Source organism: Mycteria americana, chromosome 1 (genome assembly GCF_035582795.1).
Source record: "Mycteria americana isolate JAX WOST 10 ecotype Jacksonville Zoo and Gardens chromosome 1, USCA_MyAme_1.0, whole genome shotgun sequence".
In the NCBI taxonomy this organism is placed as follows: domain Eukaryota; kingdom Metazoa; phylum Chordata; class Aves; order Ciconiiformes; family Ciconiidae; genus Mycteria; species Mycteria americana.
In genome coordinates this window covers 124,346,607-124,361,840 of record NC_134365.1, presented here as the reverse complement: position 1 = coordinate 124,361,840, position 15,234 = coordinate 124,346,607, and the positions used below count along the sequence as shown (strand labels likewise).

At 45.4% G+C, this 15,234-nt stretch overlaps 1 protein-coding gene across 7 annotated transcripts in view; it reads left to right on the top strand.

The window, feature by feature from the left end:
- LOC142418020 (cystathionine beta-synthase-like protein) overlaps positions 1 to 15,234 on the top strand; it is a 28,670-nt gene continuing 13,436 nt past the window's right edge. For 2 of the 7 annotated variants that reach the window (XR_012778173.1, XM_075519271.1), the window contains exons 1-9: positions 1 to 147; positions 2,451 to 2,541; positions 6,887 to 7,017; positions 8,076 to 8,305; positions 8,900 to 9,006; positions 9,945 to 10,079; positions 12,708 to 12,787; positions 14,111 to 14,245; positions 14,774 to 14,843. Coding sequence is in view for 6 of the 7 variants with exons in the window: in XM_075519271.1 (XP_075375386.1) it covers positions 6,976 to 7,017; positions 8,076 to 8,305; positions 8,900 to 9,006; positions 9,945 to 10,079; positions 12,708 to 12,787; positions 14,111 to 14,245; positions 14,774 to 14,843 (799 nt within the window). In the remaining variant the exon portion in view is untranslated. Of the gene's footprint in view, positions 148 to 259; positions 319 to 2,450; positions 2,542 to 6,886; positions 7,018 to 8,075; positions 8,306 to 8,899; positions 9,007 to 9,944; positions 10,080 to 12,707; positions 12,788 to 14,110; positions 14,246 to 14,773; positions 14,844 to 15,234 lie in introns of those variants that run through there. The other 5 variants (XM_075519314.1, XM_075519295.1, XM_075519287.1 and 2 more) reach the window with 5 other exon arrangements.

The window sequence follows — 15,234 nt, the reverse complement described above, 5'->3', positions numbered from 1 at the left end:
AACCCGCGCGCCCGCCCGCCCGCCTGGCTGTCGCTGCGCCTCTCAGTCCCCTTCCTCCTCCTCCCCCTTCTCCTCCTGCTGCTGCTGCTCTCCGGTGTGCCGCGCCGGGCGGGTGGCGGTGTCCGGGGAAGCGCCCGGCTCTCGTGGGTGAGGTGGCGGCCGTAGTGGGGCGGGGTGGTGGCGGCACCGTGGCGTTGTGGGCGGCTGCATCCCCCTCGCCGCCCGTTGCATCATCCGCGGGCGTGGGGTGGGGGAGGAGAGCTGGGGGTGGCTGTGCCCGGCCCCCTCACCCCTCTCCAGCCGGCGGGGCCACGTGGGGTAGGCTTCGCCTCAGCGGGGGCAGCCGTTAAACGGTCGCTGTGGCGTGGTGGCCGCCTCGGGTGGTGGGGAAGGATGGAGGGCTGGGGGGTGAATGTGGTTGTACTACACGGGTGGGCTTTTTTTTTTTTTTTAATTAAGAAAAGAGAGGAATGGGCAGCTGCGGAGCTGCTGTGGGCAAGTGGAGCCCTGGAGCCAGCCCTGGCGCCGGCGTGCCTGCGGGGAGGGCGGGAGCGCAGGCCTCGGGAGGGTGCCGGCTGCTGGGGATGCTCTGAATGGCCGGAGGGTGCCTGCGGAGTGCCCCCTCCGGGCAGGGAGCAGGAGGAGGAAGGATTTCTGCTTCTTATACAGGCTGGCAAGATGACATTGTTCCTTTTGTTCTTCTCTCTGGGGTTGGCACCAGCTCTGCAGCTGTTCTTGTCCTGCCATCTATTGTTCTCCTGGGTACCGTGGCAGTCTCTTGCCAATGTTTTTTGGCAAGTCTGGCTAATGCAGTGGATAAGAAGCTTCTTCTATTACACTTTAGTGTATACATTGCCCTTCCCCTATTAGGAAGGGTCTGAACTTGGCTGAGACCTGTGAGACCTACTTCAATAGCAATGTTAGTAATGCCGCTGGCATATTGCTGAACCAGCCATTACTTGAAGACAAGCAAGTCCTCTCCTATTCTTGTTTGAGTATCTATCTAGTCTTCTGTGTGGCTTTTTTTTTTTTTAATCCTAAAGCATTTGACCACGGAGGTTTTGGGCTCTGTTCCAGCAAAGTTGCTCAGACTGTTTACCCTTTAAACGAGTCTGTTTGCTGAGTTGAGGCATGAGAGCTCTGTGTTCTGTAAAACTTGTGCTGCAGAAAGGAGGGAAAACTCAGAGTATGGAGATAGGTGAAATCTGGGGATTTTATGTCAGAGGAGGAAAGGTGTTTCCTGGGAAACTGAGACCTGCTTGGAACCTGGTATTTCTCAGCAGGAGAATGGCTGTAGTGAGGTCACTACTGATGAAGTAAGGTTTAGGTGCTAGTTTAGGTCCAGTACTTGGGGTGTTTGGACAGGCCATCCTTTTTGATACTAGTTGGTGGCTCTTTAGTATCCTGTCATGACCCTCTGTGTGTGAGTTAACCAGCCTGCTTTCCTGAAGCCAGAGCAGTACTTCTAAAAATTGTGGTTGGTAGCCAGGGTCATGGGGGGCCTGTGTCCTAGACTGTGCATGCTGGCTCAGATATGTCGCTAATCTGGCGCTGGCAGCATAGCAGGCTGGGACGGGCTGGCTCTGGCTATTGGCAGGTGCCTGCTGTCTGCATGTGAGATCCATAGGAACTAGGCAGACAGCAGGGTGTACCGTGCTCGTCGTTGCACTGTGGATGCCTGCTAAAAGCTCTACAGATGTAGCCAGAGTGAGTGGCACCTGGTCTTTCCCACAAAACATGCATCGGCCAAAAAGATGGCTTCCTGCCCAGGCAGTGGTGACTAGTGGTTCTCTGCCAGCCTGTATCAGAGGTCCCTGGGCTAACAAAAGATGTGATGCTTTGTGGGGGGAGCAGGAGCAGGAGCTGTGCTTCTACCTCTTTTATAGTTCTGGTCAGAAATTGAGAGTGGAGCTCCAACTCCCTCTTTTTGTCATGCTGGGCAACTTGCTTAATCTCTGAGCCTCTGTTACCCTACCTGTAATGCTTCTCTCCCTGTACATGGTGAGCTTGGCAGATCAAGAGCACTGTTCAGGCTGTAGTGTTGGTCCACCTTTGTGCACTGACTAAGGACAGGGAACTAGAAGCAGGGAAAGAAATAATGAAAGCTTCTGACTGCAGCAGGTAAAAATGCAGATAAGGCATTTTCCAGTCTTTTCTCTAATGCTGTTGTGTTCCTTGAAGGCATCAGTCTTCACTCAGAAGACTTATCAGGTGATTCTGGACAAGGTTAGAGTGAACTCAGGAAATGGAGGTGTCAGAAGACACCTGCGTTAGGGCTGTGTGCACAGCTTCCCTTCTGTGGGGAGAAGGCAGACTTGAACACTTTCATGTTTTCACTGGCTGATCTCTAGCATAACAATTGCCATAGTGGTGGAAGTTGCTTTGCTGTTGAAGTTTTAATATCTTTGCAGTGCTACAGAGGCATTAAAGAACTACTCATTTCCTATCAGGAGGCTTATGAGTATGCCAGTCCAGCCTTGAAAGGAAGAGTGATCGCTGAGAGGACACACGTGTGCTCATCCCCTCTGTAGAGGGAAACAGGTAAGAGTCGATTCTCAAAGTATTTCTTCCTAGAGCCACAGAGTTATTAATTCGTACCCCAGTTACTTCAGGTCACTTGATGTCTTCTGACACAGAAGCAATAGCTGCCTGCTACTGAGGAAGTAGCAGAGTGGAGGGGGAAAAAAAAAAAACAAACCCACAAAAAAACAGATGGGTGACTGTCTCCTGAATCGCTTATAGCTGTGGTGTTTCCTAACAGCTTCCAAAGGCTGGATGGGCACTGCTACATCTGGTAACCTGTAAAGATCCTAAAGCTCTCTAACACCCTGTGATACTCAGAGTGAGCAGAACAACTGGTTTGGAGTGGTTTACTTGTTCACGGAGTAAAGTACTTGCTTAATGTCAAAGTTTCCCATTCTCAGGCCGCAGCATAATGGAATCCTGTATCTCATCTCTTGCTGAGTAGTCAGCCCTTGGGGCATCTCTCTCTGATCCACCTCTTACACCTGCCTTTTAGACAGCTTCATTTCTGCTTCAGTCAAGACTCACATTAATTAGGTTCTCACATACATGATACTCTTTAAATGTCTGCATTAGTGCTGACATCATATACTGTAAACAGCCTTAGCAACTGTAGCTCCTAACAAGTCTATGGAGTGAGTTCAGCTCAGTCTGGTTGGGGATTAATTTCACTTGCTGGCCTTCAATCCTGTTCTGTAGGAGTTGAGAAATAGTTTAGGTCTTGGGTTCCCTGTGGAGATGGATTCAGAGATGTGAGCCTTGCCCATGAGGCTTTCTAGATCTTATACCTCTGCCTATGTCCCAATCCCCTTCGTGACTTAGGTTTAAGTGACTTTGTAAATTGTCTTTCTGATTTTTCTGCCTCATGTGCTCTGCAGATATAACGGCAGAAGTTAGTCAGGCTTTTCTAGTTAGACTCTGCCCATACCTGCAGCTAGTTATGGGAGTGTTCCCTTTTATAGCAAACTTAAATTCAGGATGACAGAATTTCTTTCCTGAAGATGGGCAACTCTTCCTACAGCTTGTGTCTGTCAGACTTTTCTGAGCAGCCTTCAGTTGCAGTTGGGGCAGCAGTCACTGTTCTCCTGTCCTGTCTTCCCAGTCTGCTTTCCCAGAAGAAAGATTGAGAAGAGGGTCGGGCAAGTGAAAAAGTTGCCATGTCCTCTGTTTTGGTGATTTCTGCTCACCCCCTTTCCTTTTTTCCCCCAAAGATCTCTGCAGTAGAAAGATTCACCAGCTTCCTATGGCCTGATTTGGGCCTGTAGGCAGGATCATAGGTCTTGGGGAGAATGTGGGTATCCTAGACTGACCACCTCTGCCCCCTGTTTTGCTGAAGCTGCATCATCTAGGGCTGGAAGCACCAGTTGGCTGTTCTAGGTGGTGTGTCAGGAAGCTCATCAGTAGCACTGAAGGAGCTCAGAGATCTGAGGTCTTCCTGTTGGTTCTGAACATGACAAGTCACTCTTGGGCTCTTGACCTGTTTCTTAGGTATAACTCTAAGCCATCGCAGATGCTTTTATGTCTCTGCTGAGTGCTGTAGTAAGAATTCCCCTTGGAGAGCAACCAAGTCTGTCCTATGATTTTTGTCCTTCAAAACCCTAAGATACTGGGTTGACCATAGCTAAGACTGATTCTCTGCTAGCGTGATCATACATTTATAAAGTCAAATTCTGTATGCACATGTATCTACTTTGGGCTGGGTTGGTGTGGGGTTATTTAAAATAATGCCTAATAAACTGATTTGAAGAGATTTATTGAACAGGAGCTTGTGTTCCTTCCAATGAATGATGTTGCTTAAGGTTAGTTTTTGGCGATAGAGTTATTGTTGGCAATGCTTGTGATTAGTTTTGTCTTTCTTTCCTCATTTTTGTTCAAACTTCTAGCCCCATTATTGAAGCTTTGATCAAACATCAGAGTATTGCCATTCCTCTAAACATGTGAGAGAATCTCACAGCTTAGCTGAAGGCAATAAATATAGCTTTTCCTCCATTTCTGCTGTTTCTGATTCAGAAGGTGATGGGTGTTGCTGTTAGTGGATTGTGGATTTTTTTGCCTTACAATAGAGGAAATGAGATTGGGGTTGTTTAGCCTGGAGAAAAGGAGGCTAAGGGGAGACCTTATCGCTCTCTACAGCTACCTGAGAGGAGGTTGTAGAGAGGTGGGGGTCAGTCTCTTCTCCCAGGTAACAAGTGATAGGACGAGAGGAAATGGCCTCAAGTTGCGCCAGGGGAGGTTTAGACTGGATATTGGGGAATTTTACTTCACTGAAAGGGTTGTCAAGCATTGGAAGAGGCTGCCCAGGGAAGTGGTTGAGTCACCATCCCTGGAGGTATTTAAAGGACGTTTGGATGAGGTGCTTAGGGACATGGTGTAGTGGTGGTCTTGGTAGTGTTAGGTTTACGGTTGGACTCGATGATCTTAAAGGTCTTTTCCAACCTATACGATTCTGTGATTCTGAGATGGTATTGTCTTGCCCAATTGGGAGGGAATCTTCAAAATGGCAACTTTTGAGGAGAGCCACATCCATTTCTTTCCTGCTGTCAATACAACGAACAAGCACTTATTTTTTGAAACCTCTGAAACTTTTACTGCAACAGATTTCTCTCCCTTTCTCCTCAATTTTTGAATGCTCTTGAAAGACACTGAGGATTGGTGATTTAAAGTCTGGTTTGGCACTACTATTTTATGAGAACCTGGAAGATGAACAAAATCTGCTGTTTCCTGTCTATAACCCCTTGCTGCTTTCTTCCTGCATGTTGAAATGGTTTGATCCTTTGGCAGCAAGGTACCCTTATTAGATGGACTTTATAAATATTGTCAGTGTTACCTGTGAGCAGAAGCAGCTGGTGTCTCTGTGTCTTCAGACAGCAAGCCAGCTGTCTGAAGGAGCATGTGGATGTGGCTCATAGGAAGCCTTGAAACTTCTCCGGTATTTTTTCTTTACTAAAAAAAGTGCTGATATTCTGAACCGTGAACGAGGCCCCTTCTAGAAACAGAAATGAAAGCTGGGTTTCACTCCGGAGCTAGAAGTAAGCTAATTTCTGGTAACGAAGACTGGTTGGTGTTAGGTTATGTATATTTGTGGGATATTAGCTTTCTCAGACTGGTGTCTGTCAGTCTAGTCCTGGTGAGTAGTCTAGGACAGGATGTAGTCCGCCTAGGCTCTTGAGCATGTATTAACCTAAATAGAGTAGAATTATATTATTTTGGTGGCATGGAAGTCTTTATATCCAGACGGAGAATTATTTCAAGCCTTAGTCTGGAAAGTTAGCACTTTCAGAGGCTTTTTTTCCTAAAGGAGGGCAGTTTAAATGCCTTGGGCATTTTTTTGAAATAAGCATGTAAAAAAGGACTTGATGTGCCTAAGGCAGTAGTGGCTAGTGGTGCATGTGAACTTGCAGGATCAAATGCTAAAGTTCACTTATCCTGTGACGCAGATTTTTTCCAGTGTCACTAGACCATCAACTCTGCCTGATCCAAGCTGTATCTGTTTTATGTTCATTTGTCAGAAGAAGGAGGATGAGGCCAGGGACCCTTTCCAGGCCTAGCACAATTCAGTAATGGAAAGAGCTTGAATCTTGCTGCAAAATGGTGATGAGAAAAACAAATATTAGGAAAAAACCTCATGCTTTCCAAGACTTCAGCCAGATTTTTGTCTTCAATGGAAAGGAAGCAGGCAGGCTCTATGAACAACTGGCTGGAGTAGGAGAAATGAACTTACTGCTTCCATTTTATATTTACTAATTTCTGAAACAAAAAGCCTGCTAGAATGCTTCCTTGCTTCCATGTGGTTGAAGTGTTTGCTGTGTGTGTTATATCCAGCATCACTGTAATTGTGCGTGCAACACTAATTCAGTTCGGGTAGGAACTTGTGAGATTTTGGCCTCCTTAAGGGTAGAGAGGCCTCTGCAAGTGTTCCTGTGTAAAGCCTTTCCCTAAGTTGTGTACAGGGTCTTTTGGTGATGGCACCATGAAGTCCTTTCACCCTTGGTGTCCGTAGAAGTTTATATCCTGTGAACTGGAGTATTTTTTATTACTTTGTGGCTTTCAAGCTTATGGAATTGCAGACAGTCCAATAGAGATGTCTTCTGCTTACTTTATTGGATCTGAGCTGTGGAAGGCAGGGCAGAGAGAAGATTAGATAACGCGGGAAGAACAGGGTCAGGAGACCCTCCATTGGTCTTAAGCACTACCTCTGCTGCATGATTTTTTTTTTTTTTTTTTAATTTTTATCCTGTTTGTACAAGTCATCTTCACTTTGTTTTGCAGCTTTTTTTTTTCCCTGTGAAAGTGGGATGTGTGTCTTGCTGCTATGAGAGACTGTTTCCTGATTTTTTTTTTTTCTAACTTGCATGACCTGCAGCTTTGAAGAGGATTCCAGTCTTGTGACCCACAGTACTCAGTCTACTGAAGAAAGTCCAGTTTACTGTGCCGTCACCTTCACCAAAGAACATGGAGAAGTTGATAGTAGAAAGGCCTGTTTCTGTGTCTAAGGTACTCATTGGTCTTTGGGGAATACTGTTTCTCTGTCTTTCTGTCACCAGAATTTGGGAAAGCCCTATCTGTTTTCAGAGGGATTTCTAGGTTTTTTGCTGGAATGCCGTGGAGGTAGGTGCTATTGAAACCAGTGGCCTTTCTGGAAGAGTTCTCCTTCATGACCACAAGTAGCAATGCAGAGTCTTTTGGCACCATTTTCTAATTAGTCACCAAGTAGTCTTACTCTGTTCCTCTCTGCTTGGAATGGGGAGGTTTTATTTCAGAGAGCTATTTTTTGGTGTGGGAGGGATGTCTCCCATAAGACTAGTCCTGTTTTCTTGATATTTATGAAGGCTAGTTACTGTAAGCACATGCTTCAGTGTGTTTTAAGTTATCTTCATGTAGGGCACTGCATTGAGCTTTTGCACTCAGTATTGCAGTGCAAGATTTTCATTTTGGTGATAAGGATTTGGCAAATCAAAATTATGCTGAAATGCTTTCCCATCTTCACAGTACTATGGAAACATCAACTGACCATTAAAATACCCATTTGTTGTGACCTTTTTCATATAAGGGCAAAACCAAGACTGGAACACTTGAAGATGGGATTTGTCTAACTGAGACATACTATGCTCTCTCCCCTAATACCTGGGTCCTAGGTATAGTGATAGGATCTCTTGTAGTCAGTGGCAGAACCTGTTCTTGGGTGTTAAAAGCCTCTTGTTGCCATTGCCCGTTTGACTTATAGACAATACTGCTCTCTTGAAAATAGCTGCCAGGGTAGTTTCTGTTCAGGCTTCCCTCAGAAGAACTGCATGCTGAAACACTAGACTGGAAACAGATATGTTGGTGAAGGGACAGAGACAAGAATAAGGACTTAGGAGTAACATGATTTTTAGCTATTGTGGGGGGGCATGATGTGAATGGGTGGTTTCCCATGGTGCAGAACTTCAATAACTTTGATAGTCTCAAAAGATGCTCTGACCTTGTTACAGCAGGGCATACAAATCTCTCTCTTGTTTGGTGTCCCCCCCCTGCTTTTATTTCTCCCCTCCCCCCCTTTCCCTTTCTCCAAGGATGAAATGCCTACACTTCCTTCTCAGGAGAAGCCAGATATGAACTCATGCCCTCATGCACCTGGCAAATACTTTCTCCCTGGTGGGACAGACAATGAGAACTGCAAGGCTAATGAGAACTGCAAGGCTAATGAGAAGGAAAGGGAGTGGATCCGCCCTGATACACCTAGCAAATGCACATGGAAGCTTGGGAGACCCCTCTCTGCCTCCCCACATCGTCATACCACTCTGTAAGTATTACTTGTTTGCTGATTTTTCAGTGCAGCACTAATCCAGGTCCCTTCAGAGTGGATTTAACAAAAGATGACTGACTTAAATTGATGCTGTTTAGCATGTAGATATGCTGGTGCTTCTTAATTTCCATGTATAAGCAAAGCTAAGAGCCCAGATTAAGCATACAAGGGCCCTTTCTCCAAAGATGTGAAACTACATGGACTGGAACTAACTTATTTTAAGTAACCTGGCAAGCAGTTCCCTGACTAGATGAAAGATTGTACTGTAAATGCCTTTTGCTTGTAAAATAGCTGACTCTGAGCAGTGCTAAGCTACTTCATGCCAGGAGGAAGTGCAGAGCACTTCATTCTTGCCTTAGCACTTGGCTTGATGTCTGATTAATCCTTGTTTTGGATCAAGGACTTGATGTTTTGTGAATTTGTATCCAATGGACATTCTTTCAAACCAAAATATCTAAAATAACTGACCTGGTAAAATGGAGGAAGAAAGCTGGTTGAAATAAAAAGCATCAGAAATGCCATGTTGCTTTTGTGTGACCTGCCTGTGGCCCCTTCTGTGAATACACTGACTTTTTTTTGTATGTGTACCAGGCCAGAGCCTCTGAAAATCCTGCCAAGCATCCTGGATAAAGTTGGCAATACACCTTTGGTGCGAATCAACAAGATTGGGAAGCAGTATGGGCTCAAGTGCGAACTCTGTGAGTACTGCTGCAGGCCGAAAATCAAAATAAGAAACACTGTTTCAGAAACTTTGGTAGTCCTGGTTAGTAGTGTCATGTAACCTGGGCATAGGAGGAGTGCAGGTGCCCTGCAGAAAATGGTGAGAAAAATTCTTTTTCTTTGGCAGACTTTCAGGTTTTCAGGATTTGGTAATCTAAAACATCTTTCAATTTGTACTTCATGAGGACATTTCCTGCAGCTTTTTAAGTTTTACTTTTTCTACAAAACTGTTTTCATAGAAAATTTTTTAATTTTGGAAAAGTTGTATGAAGTTTTTGACTGCTGCTCATATTCAGAGTATTCATCAGTGTGTGTAAAATGCAGATCTGCTATTACCAAAATGATGAAAGGGATGAAACTGTCAGTTAATGTTTTTTGTTTTGTTGGTTTTTTAACCCAACCATACTGGAGATATCTGGAGGCTCTGATCAGAGTCCTGAAAGGTGGCGTTTAACACCATTGAAGGGATTAATGCTGGGAGTACTGAAGTGAAAGTGTAGGTTGAACAAGGGGAGAAACTTCCAGTTTGATCAGAAACTCTTTGGCTGGAGAATGTAGCAGGCAAGAGGCAAGGCATGTTGGTAGAGTATCTTCCCCCATGCTATTGCACTGGAAGAGTCCTGGGACTTTTTTATACTAATGACTGGGCTGTAATAAAGAGGAAAGATGAAAGGAGAGGTCATATTTTGAGGAGACTGACAGATTATGGGTTCCTGGCTTCTGTGGCCATCATCAAGTACCAAACTTGACCCACAGCAGTGGAGATGCTGTGAACTGGAGCCCCATCTCTGGTGTTGTAAAGCAGGGAGGTGAACTGGGCAGACATGTTAAGAGTTGCTCTTGCAGATATGAGATCAGCAGCCTGTTTAGCGAATGACTGCTGTTTAAGAACTCTGCTTGGTTTCTTTGTTTCCAGTGGGAAAATGTGAGTTCTTCAATGCTGGGGGCAGTGTGAAGGACCGCATCAGCCTGAGGATGGTAGAGGATGCTGAGAAGGCTGGGATCTTGAAGCCTGGGGACACAATCATAGAGCCAACCTCTGGAAACACAGGTAGGGGATGGAGAGACCCTAGCAAAATGTGGGGGGAAAAATGCTGTGGTGGTTTTCCTGGAAGAGGCAGACTTGAGACTGGAGCGTGGAGGCTGCCCGTGCAAGGAAGAAAGGGGATCTCTTCCTGCCTGCATGGTGTAGGGAGTAGTACCTCTTCTATCTTGCACAACGAACAATTCTGCAGTGTCCTATGCCGACCAGAACAGCTGGGAAGGAGGTCTGCTAAATTTGCAGGAGCTCTTTGCTTTAAAAGAAAAGAAGTGTTAGGCCAGATTCACTAGGGTCTTTAGGTCCTATTCAGGGCTTAATGTTTGACTGAAATTATTGGAAATCAAGCACCAAAAGACTGGTTTGAATCTGCATCTTCCCCTTCTGTTTGGGAAATCCCATGGTCCTCATTCCTACACTCTGTCAGGTGAGGTGGGCCTGGTTTGAGAAACAGCCTTTCCCATGTGGTGCAGCTTAGATGGGAGATAGTGCTGTAGGGCTGCAGCTTATCTGCTAACACAGCCCTTGCACACCTAGATTTTCAAGAGATTCCACTTGGGTCAGCGTCCCTTCCTTGAGGGCTGGAGGAAGGAACAGTCCTGCTAGTCAGGGGCCAGGGCAGAGCATCTGATGATCTGAGCAGACTGGAGTCAACTCTGGGCTTCTGCATCACAGCTGTTGTACTTCTGTTAAGCTGCTCTTCTGGTGGGGAGTAAACATACCTGGAATGTTCCCCCTTGAGCTATTTAAATACAAAATATACTGCCTTCTCTGAGGAGGTTCCTGAGCTGAGCTACAAGCTACTTCCCTGCCTGTGTTCTGGAGAGGTGTCTTGTCCTGTTCTTAAACTCTTTCCTGGGCATCCATACAGTGTTGCCTTCTGATAGACACAGGCCAGGCAGATCTTTCTGTTGTTCTGTTGATCCAGCCCAGCCTTTGTTAGTGGAGGGACTGGGATGATGAGCTGATTTGTGACCAGTTCCCCCGCCTTCAGGAGAAAACTGGGAAGTCATATCTGTTGCCATTTGCTCAGCAGGTGCTCTGTGGGGGGAGCAGTGCAACTGAAGCCCTTGTGACTGTGGCTATACCTCTTGCCTGAAGTGGAAAATATCCATATATTGCATTCTTCCAGTATCTGAGGTCATACTATGACATCCTGCTTTCTGGGTCAGTACATGATAAATTGTTCTCCTTGCCACAGAATTCAAAAGATAGAAAGAAGGCAGAACTGAAGGAGGTACAGGACAATTAGTTCAGAAAGCTGTCTTTTTTTTTTTTTTTTCATTTAAAATCAAAGACCAGGGCAGACAGTAACCTGAGAGAGCTGGCTTTTGCTCTAGGCTACTGCTCAGAGCTACTGAGTATGTTAAATGTGGGAGCTAATGTGTTATATTTTTGTCCTCTCTGCATCCCACTTCTCCCTCAGCCAAAGTCCTGTTTTGATGTTTGCTGCATTTCCAGGTCATTAGCAGAAAGTACAAAGTGTTAGAGTTCAGGTCTCAAAATGCTTTCTTCATCACAGACCATAAGGGAGAGTGCTGGATGGCTTTTCTTCAGTCTTTGGCCTTAGTGAGGCCTTGCTGTCTATTTTTTTTTTTGGCATCCATGTTTGTTTATAATATACTGGGAGAAGTGTGAGGTTTTTTCCCCTCCCAAATATTTAAAGACTACTTGAATTACTTGAGGTGTGAGTTATGCTTCTCTTACAGGAACAGTTAAAGATATTTTTTTTTTTTTTTTTTTCTTCCCACCCCTACGCAATCCGGCACCATGTAGGAACAGAGCCAGCTTTGAACAAGCGAGTCTCTGTGTAGGGTAAGCTGCCGTGAGGCGTTGTCATATGCATGTGTTGGTATTGTGCCTGGTACTCAAAACAGCAGGGGAGGTGCCATGCAGCCTGACCTCAGACACATATCAACTAGCTTGATCTGTTTAGCTTATCCAGCAGAGAGGTGATTTGATAACAGGTGTAAGCTTCTCTTCTATGGGGAAGGCACTTCTGAGCTTAGCTCTTCAGGCAGGCAGACAATGACAAGCTGGAAGGCAGAAATCGGGCTGGAGGTACAGATTTTTAAAGTAGACATGAGGTCTCTGTCTCTAACAGTCAAGGTACTTCATGTTGGTAGCAAGCTGACGTAGTGCATTAGAACCTCAATCACATGCAGCATCTAAATCATGTCTTTTTAGAAAGGACTTAGTTTCGGCACATTGCAAACTAGGGATTTAATGCAGAAGCGAGTCAATAGAGGCTATAATGCTCTTCTGACAGTATCAAAATTATTGCTCTAGTTGTCTTTGGCTTAAAGCTCACTCCTTTCCCAAATTACTTCTGTAAAAAATGAAGTGGGTGAGACAGGAGGAAGGTGATGTGCATGTGGTAAAGCTAGCAGTTTGCACGTCAAGTTTCCCCACTCTTGGCTAAACTTTCTGTTGGCTGTGATCCTCAAAGAACTAGCAGCATCTGTAAATCCAGTTCTCCTCAGTAGCCAGAAATGTTCCTTTTGCCACCCCTCTAGAGACACTGTACTCAAGCCTTTGGTCAAAATCTGATTAAAGTCAGGGCATGCCAAAGCTAGCATTGTGGGTTTTGTTCTTTGTTGCTCCTCACCATGTGCTCTACATGTCTTTGCTTGCTTCCAGGAATTGGGCTGGCCTTGGCTGCAGCAGTGAAGGGTTACCGCTGTATCATTGTGATGCCAGAGAAAATGAGTATGGAGAAGGTCAGATCTATCTGCTCTTATTTTCAAGAATTAAAAAATAAGCGTGTTTGCACTTGCAGAGTTCCTGGTGCAGATGAGTGCTGTGGCTTTAGTAATGAAGGTGTAGGCTCTTGGCGTCCAAGTCATTGGCCAAGCAGAACTCTGCTGAGAGCCTGTTGCCAGTGCCCAGAGAAATCCAGGCTGGCTAGCCATGGACAGAAACATGTTTAAAACCTGTCTGCACAGCACTGTCACTTGGAAAACTGTCATAACTGTTTTAAATACAAATGTCAAGGGAACTTGAGATTTATCTAGCACATTAAAGTAACTACCTGCCCCTGGGTTAGCTGTTGCTCACTGAGCAAAGAAGGACAAAGTAAGGCAATGCTGAAGCTTTGAATATTCTTCTGTTCTGCACTGGGCTGAGCAAAGCCATGAGGGAGCCTGCTGAGCTCCTCAGGTTACACTGGGGGGTACTGGCAAGCATCTGAGTTGTCACCACAGCAACAAAGGGGAAGGAAAGCCCACCTGGGTAATGTCCACTTACCTTCACTGTGGAAAGCACAAAACGTGCAGCTCTAGAGCAAGCCCTGTCCTGTGCTCCAGTAGGGTGGTGCTGCACTTGCAGCCAAAAGAAGAGAGATCCCCTGTGTTTCACAGTTGAGGCAACAAATCGCTGTCAGCAAAACCATTTATCTCAGTTCAAACACTTCCAGCGTTCCAATTGAAAGGCAGCATGACAAATGAGAACAATGTCCCCTGAAAGCCTATACCCATTACTTGCTCTTACCTGCTCTGGAGGGAGAGGTACTGCGTGGCTGTTGCCATGTGCCATGCAGCACCAAAGGCCTCCCCTCTGAAGACAGGCCTTGCCTTAGCTTAGTGTCATAAACCTTCTTGGCCTCACAGAAGCTGGGTGGTGCGTAGGGCCCTGGAGGGTTGACTTTGCCTGTGTCCAAAGGAGGAGGTAAATATACATAATTTGCACTTAAACATAAAATACTGGGCTATAGCACTGTTGCAGTGCAGAGCATATGTGACCGGCATGAGAGGAGGTGGCGTTTTGCCTGAATGAGGCTTCTCAATGTGTAGTAATAGTCCCTACAGGCCTGAAGGCCTACAATAGAAACAGAAACTTGACATCTAGCTCCCAAGTAAAGCCTAGTCGAGACCAAATTACATTAAGGATTTGGACCTATGGCTCAGTGATGCTGTGAGGCTGTGGCTAAGGAGGCTATTGCAGACCAGGTATAAGGGAAGATGTTTTCTTTCCCCTGTATCTCAATAAAGTCTCTGTGCTGGGAGTATGGTTTTCGGTTTTGTGACCACCTTTATTTACTACAGGTGGATGTCCTGAGAGCTCTGGGTGCTGAGATTGTGAGGACCCCAACTACTGCCAGATTTGATTCTCCTGAATCTCATGTGGGAGTAGCATGGAGACTGAAAAACGAAATCCCCAATGCACATATACTAGACCAGGTAAGAGCCAAAGTGTCAGAGGTGCAGGTGTAGTATGGGAGGAGGTATTGCAGCCTTGTTCCTTAGTGTCCTTGGTTGACTGTTCAACAGCCTAGGTGTGTGGAGGAAAAGATGTCGCAGGTTGAGCATCACCATGCTGTAGAGTAGCAAGCTTTTTAGTCACTAGAGGGCAGCAACGAGCCTGTGTTTGCAGAGACTGCAAAACGGGTGGCTTTCCACTGAGTTGGCAGTCCTGCATAGAAGAATAGGTACAAGGGTCATGTTCTTAAAAGAAACTGTCCCACAGGCAGGACAGATCTTGGCATTGGAGGGTGCTGGCACCTTAGAACTACTCTTAAATTAGGTCACTTAGGAAGGTTGTACCTCCCCTTGGGCATTCTGCCTAGGCCCAGATAACAAGGAAACAGTCTGGAAAGTCTATGTAGCTGTTGCGGGGCTTGGAGAATGTTTGTCATGTTCTTGAAATGCCTCACAATGTGAATTTTGTCTTTCTAGTCTACTTAATGGCTCTTCTATCTTTCAATATAGTACCGTAATGCCAGTAACCCCCTGACACACTATGACACCACAGCTGAAGAGATCTTGCAACAGTGTGAAGGTATGTTTGCTCTACTACTAACCCCCTCTTCAATGAGTCCCTAGTATTCTCTTATTGTTAGGTACTTGGAGAATGGGACCTGAGGTGGCTGAGAAATGCATGGATTTTGATGCAGCAAATACCATACTTATGGTGTGTGTCATTAGAGAATTACTTTATTTCAGTAGTCATAGTAATGATTTTTTTTTTTTCCCCATTAAAGAGGGGTTCTTTGTTCTTTAGATTCCTCTGCTTGTGACCAGGTGGAAAAAGCAGTGATGCTTAAATTATTAAAAAAAAAAAAGTAGCTAGAGTAGCATGAAAGACTAACGTTGCTTTCTCTGATCACAAATACAGAATCGTAGAATCACAGAATCATTTAGGTTGGAAAAGACCTTTAAGATCATCAAGT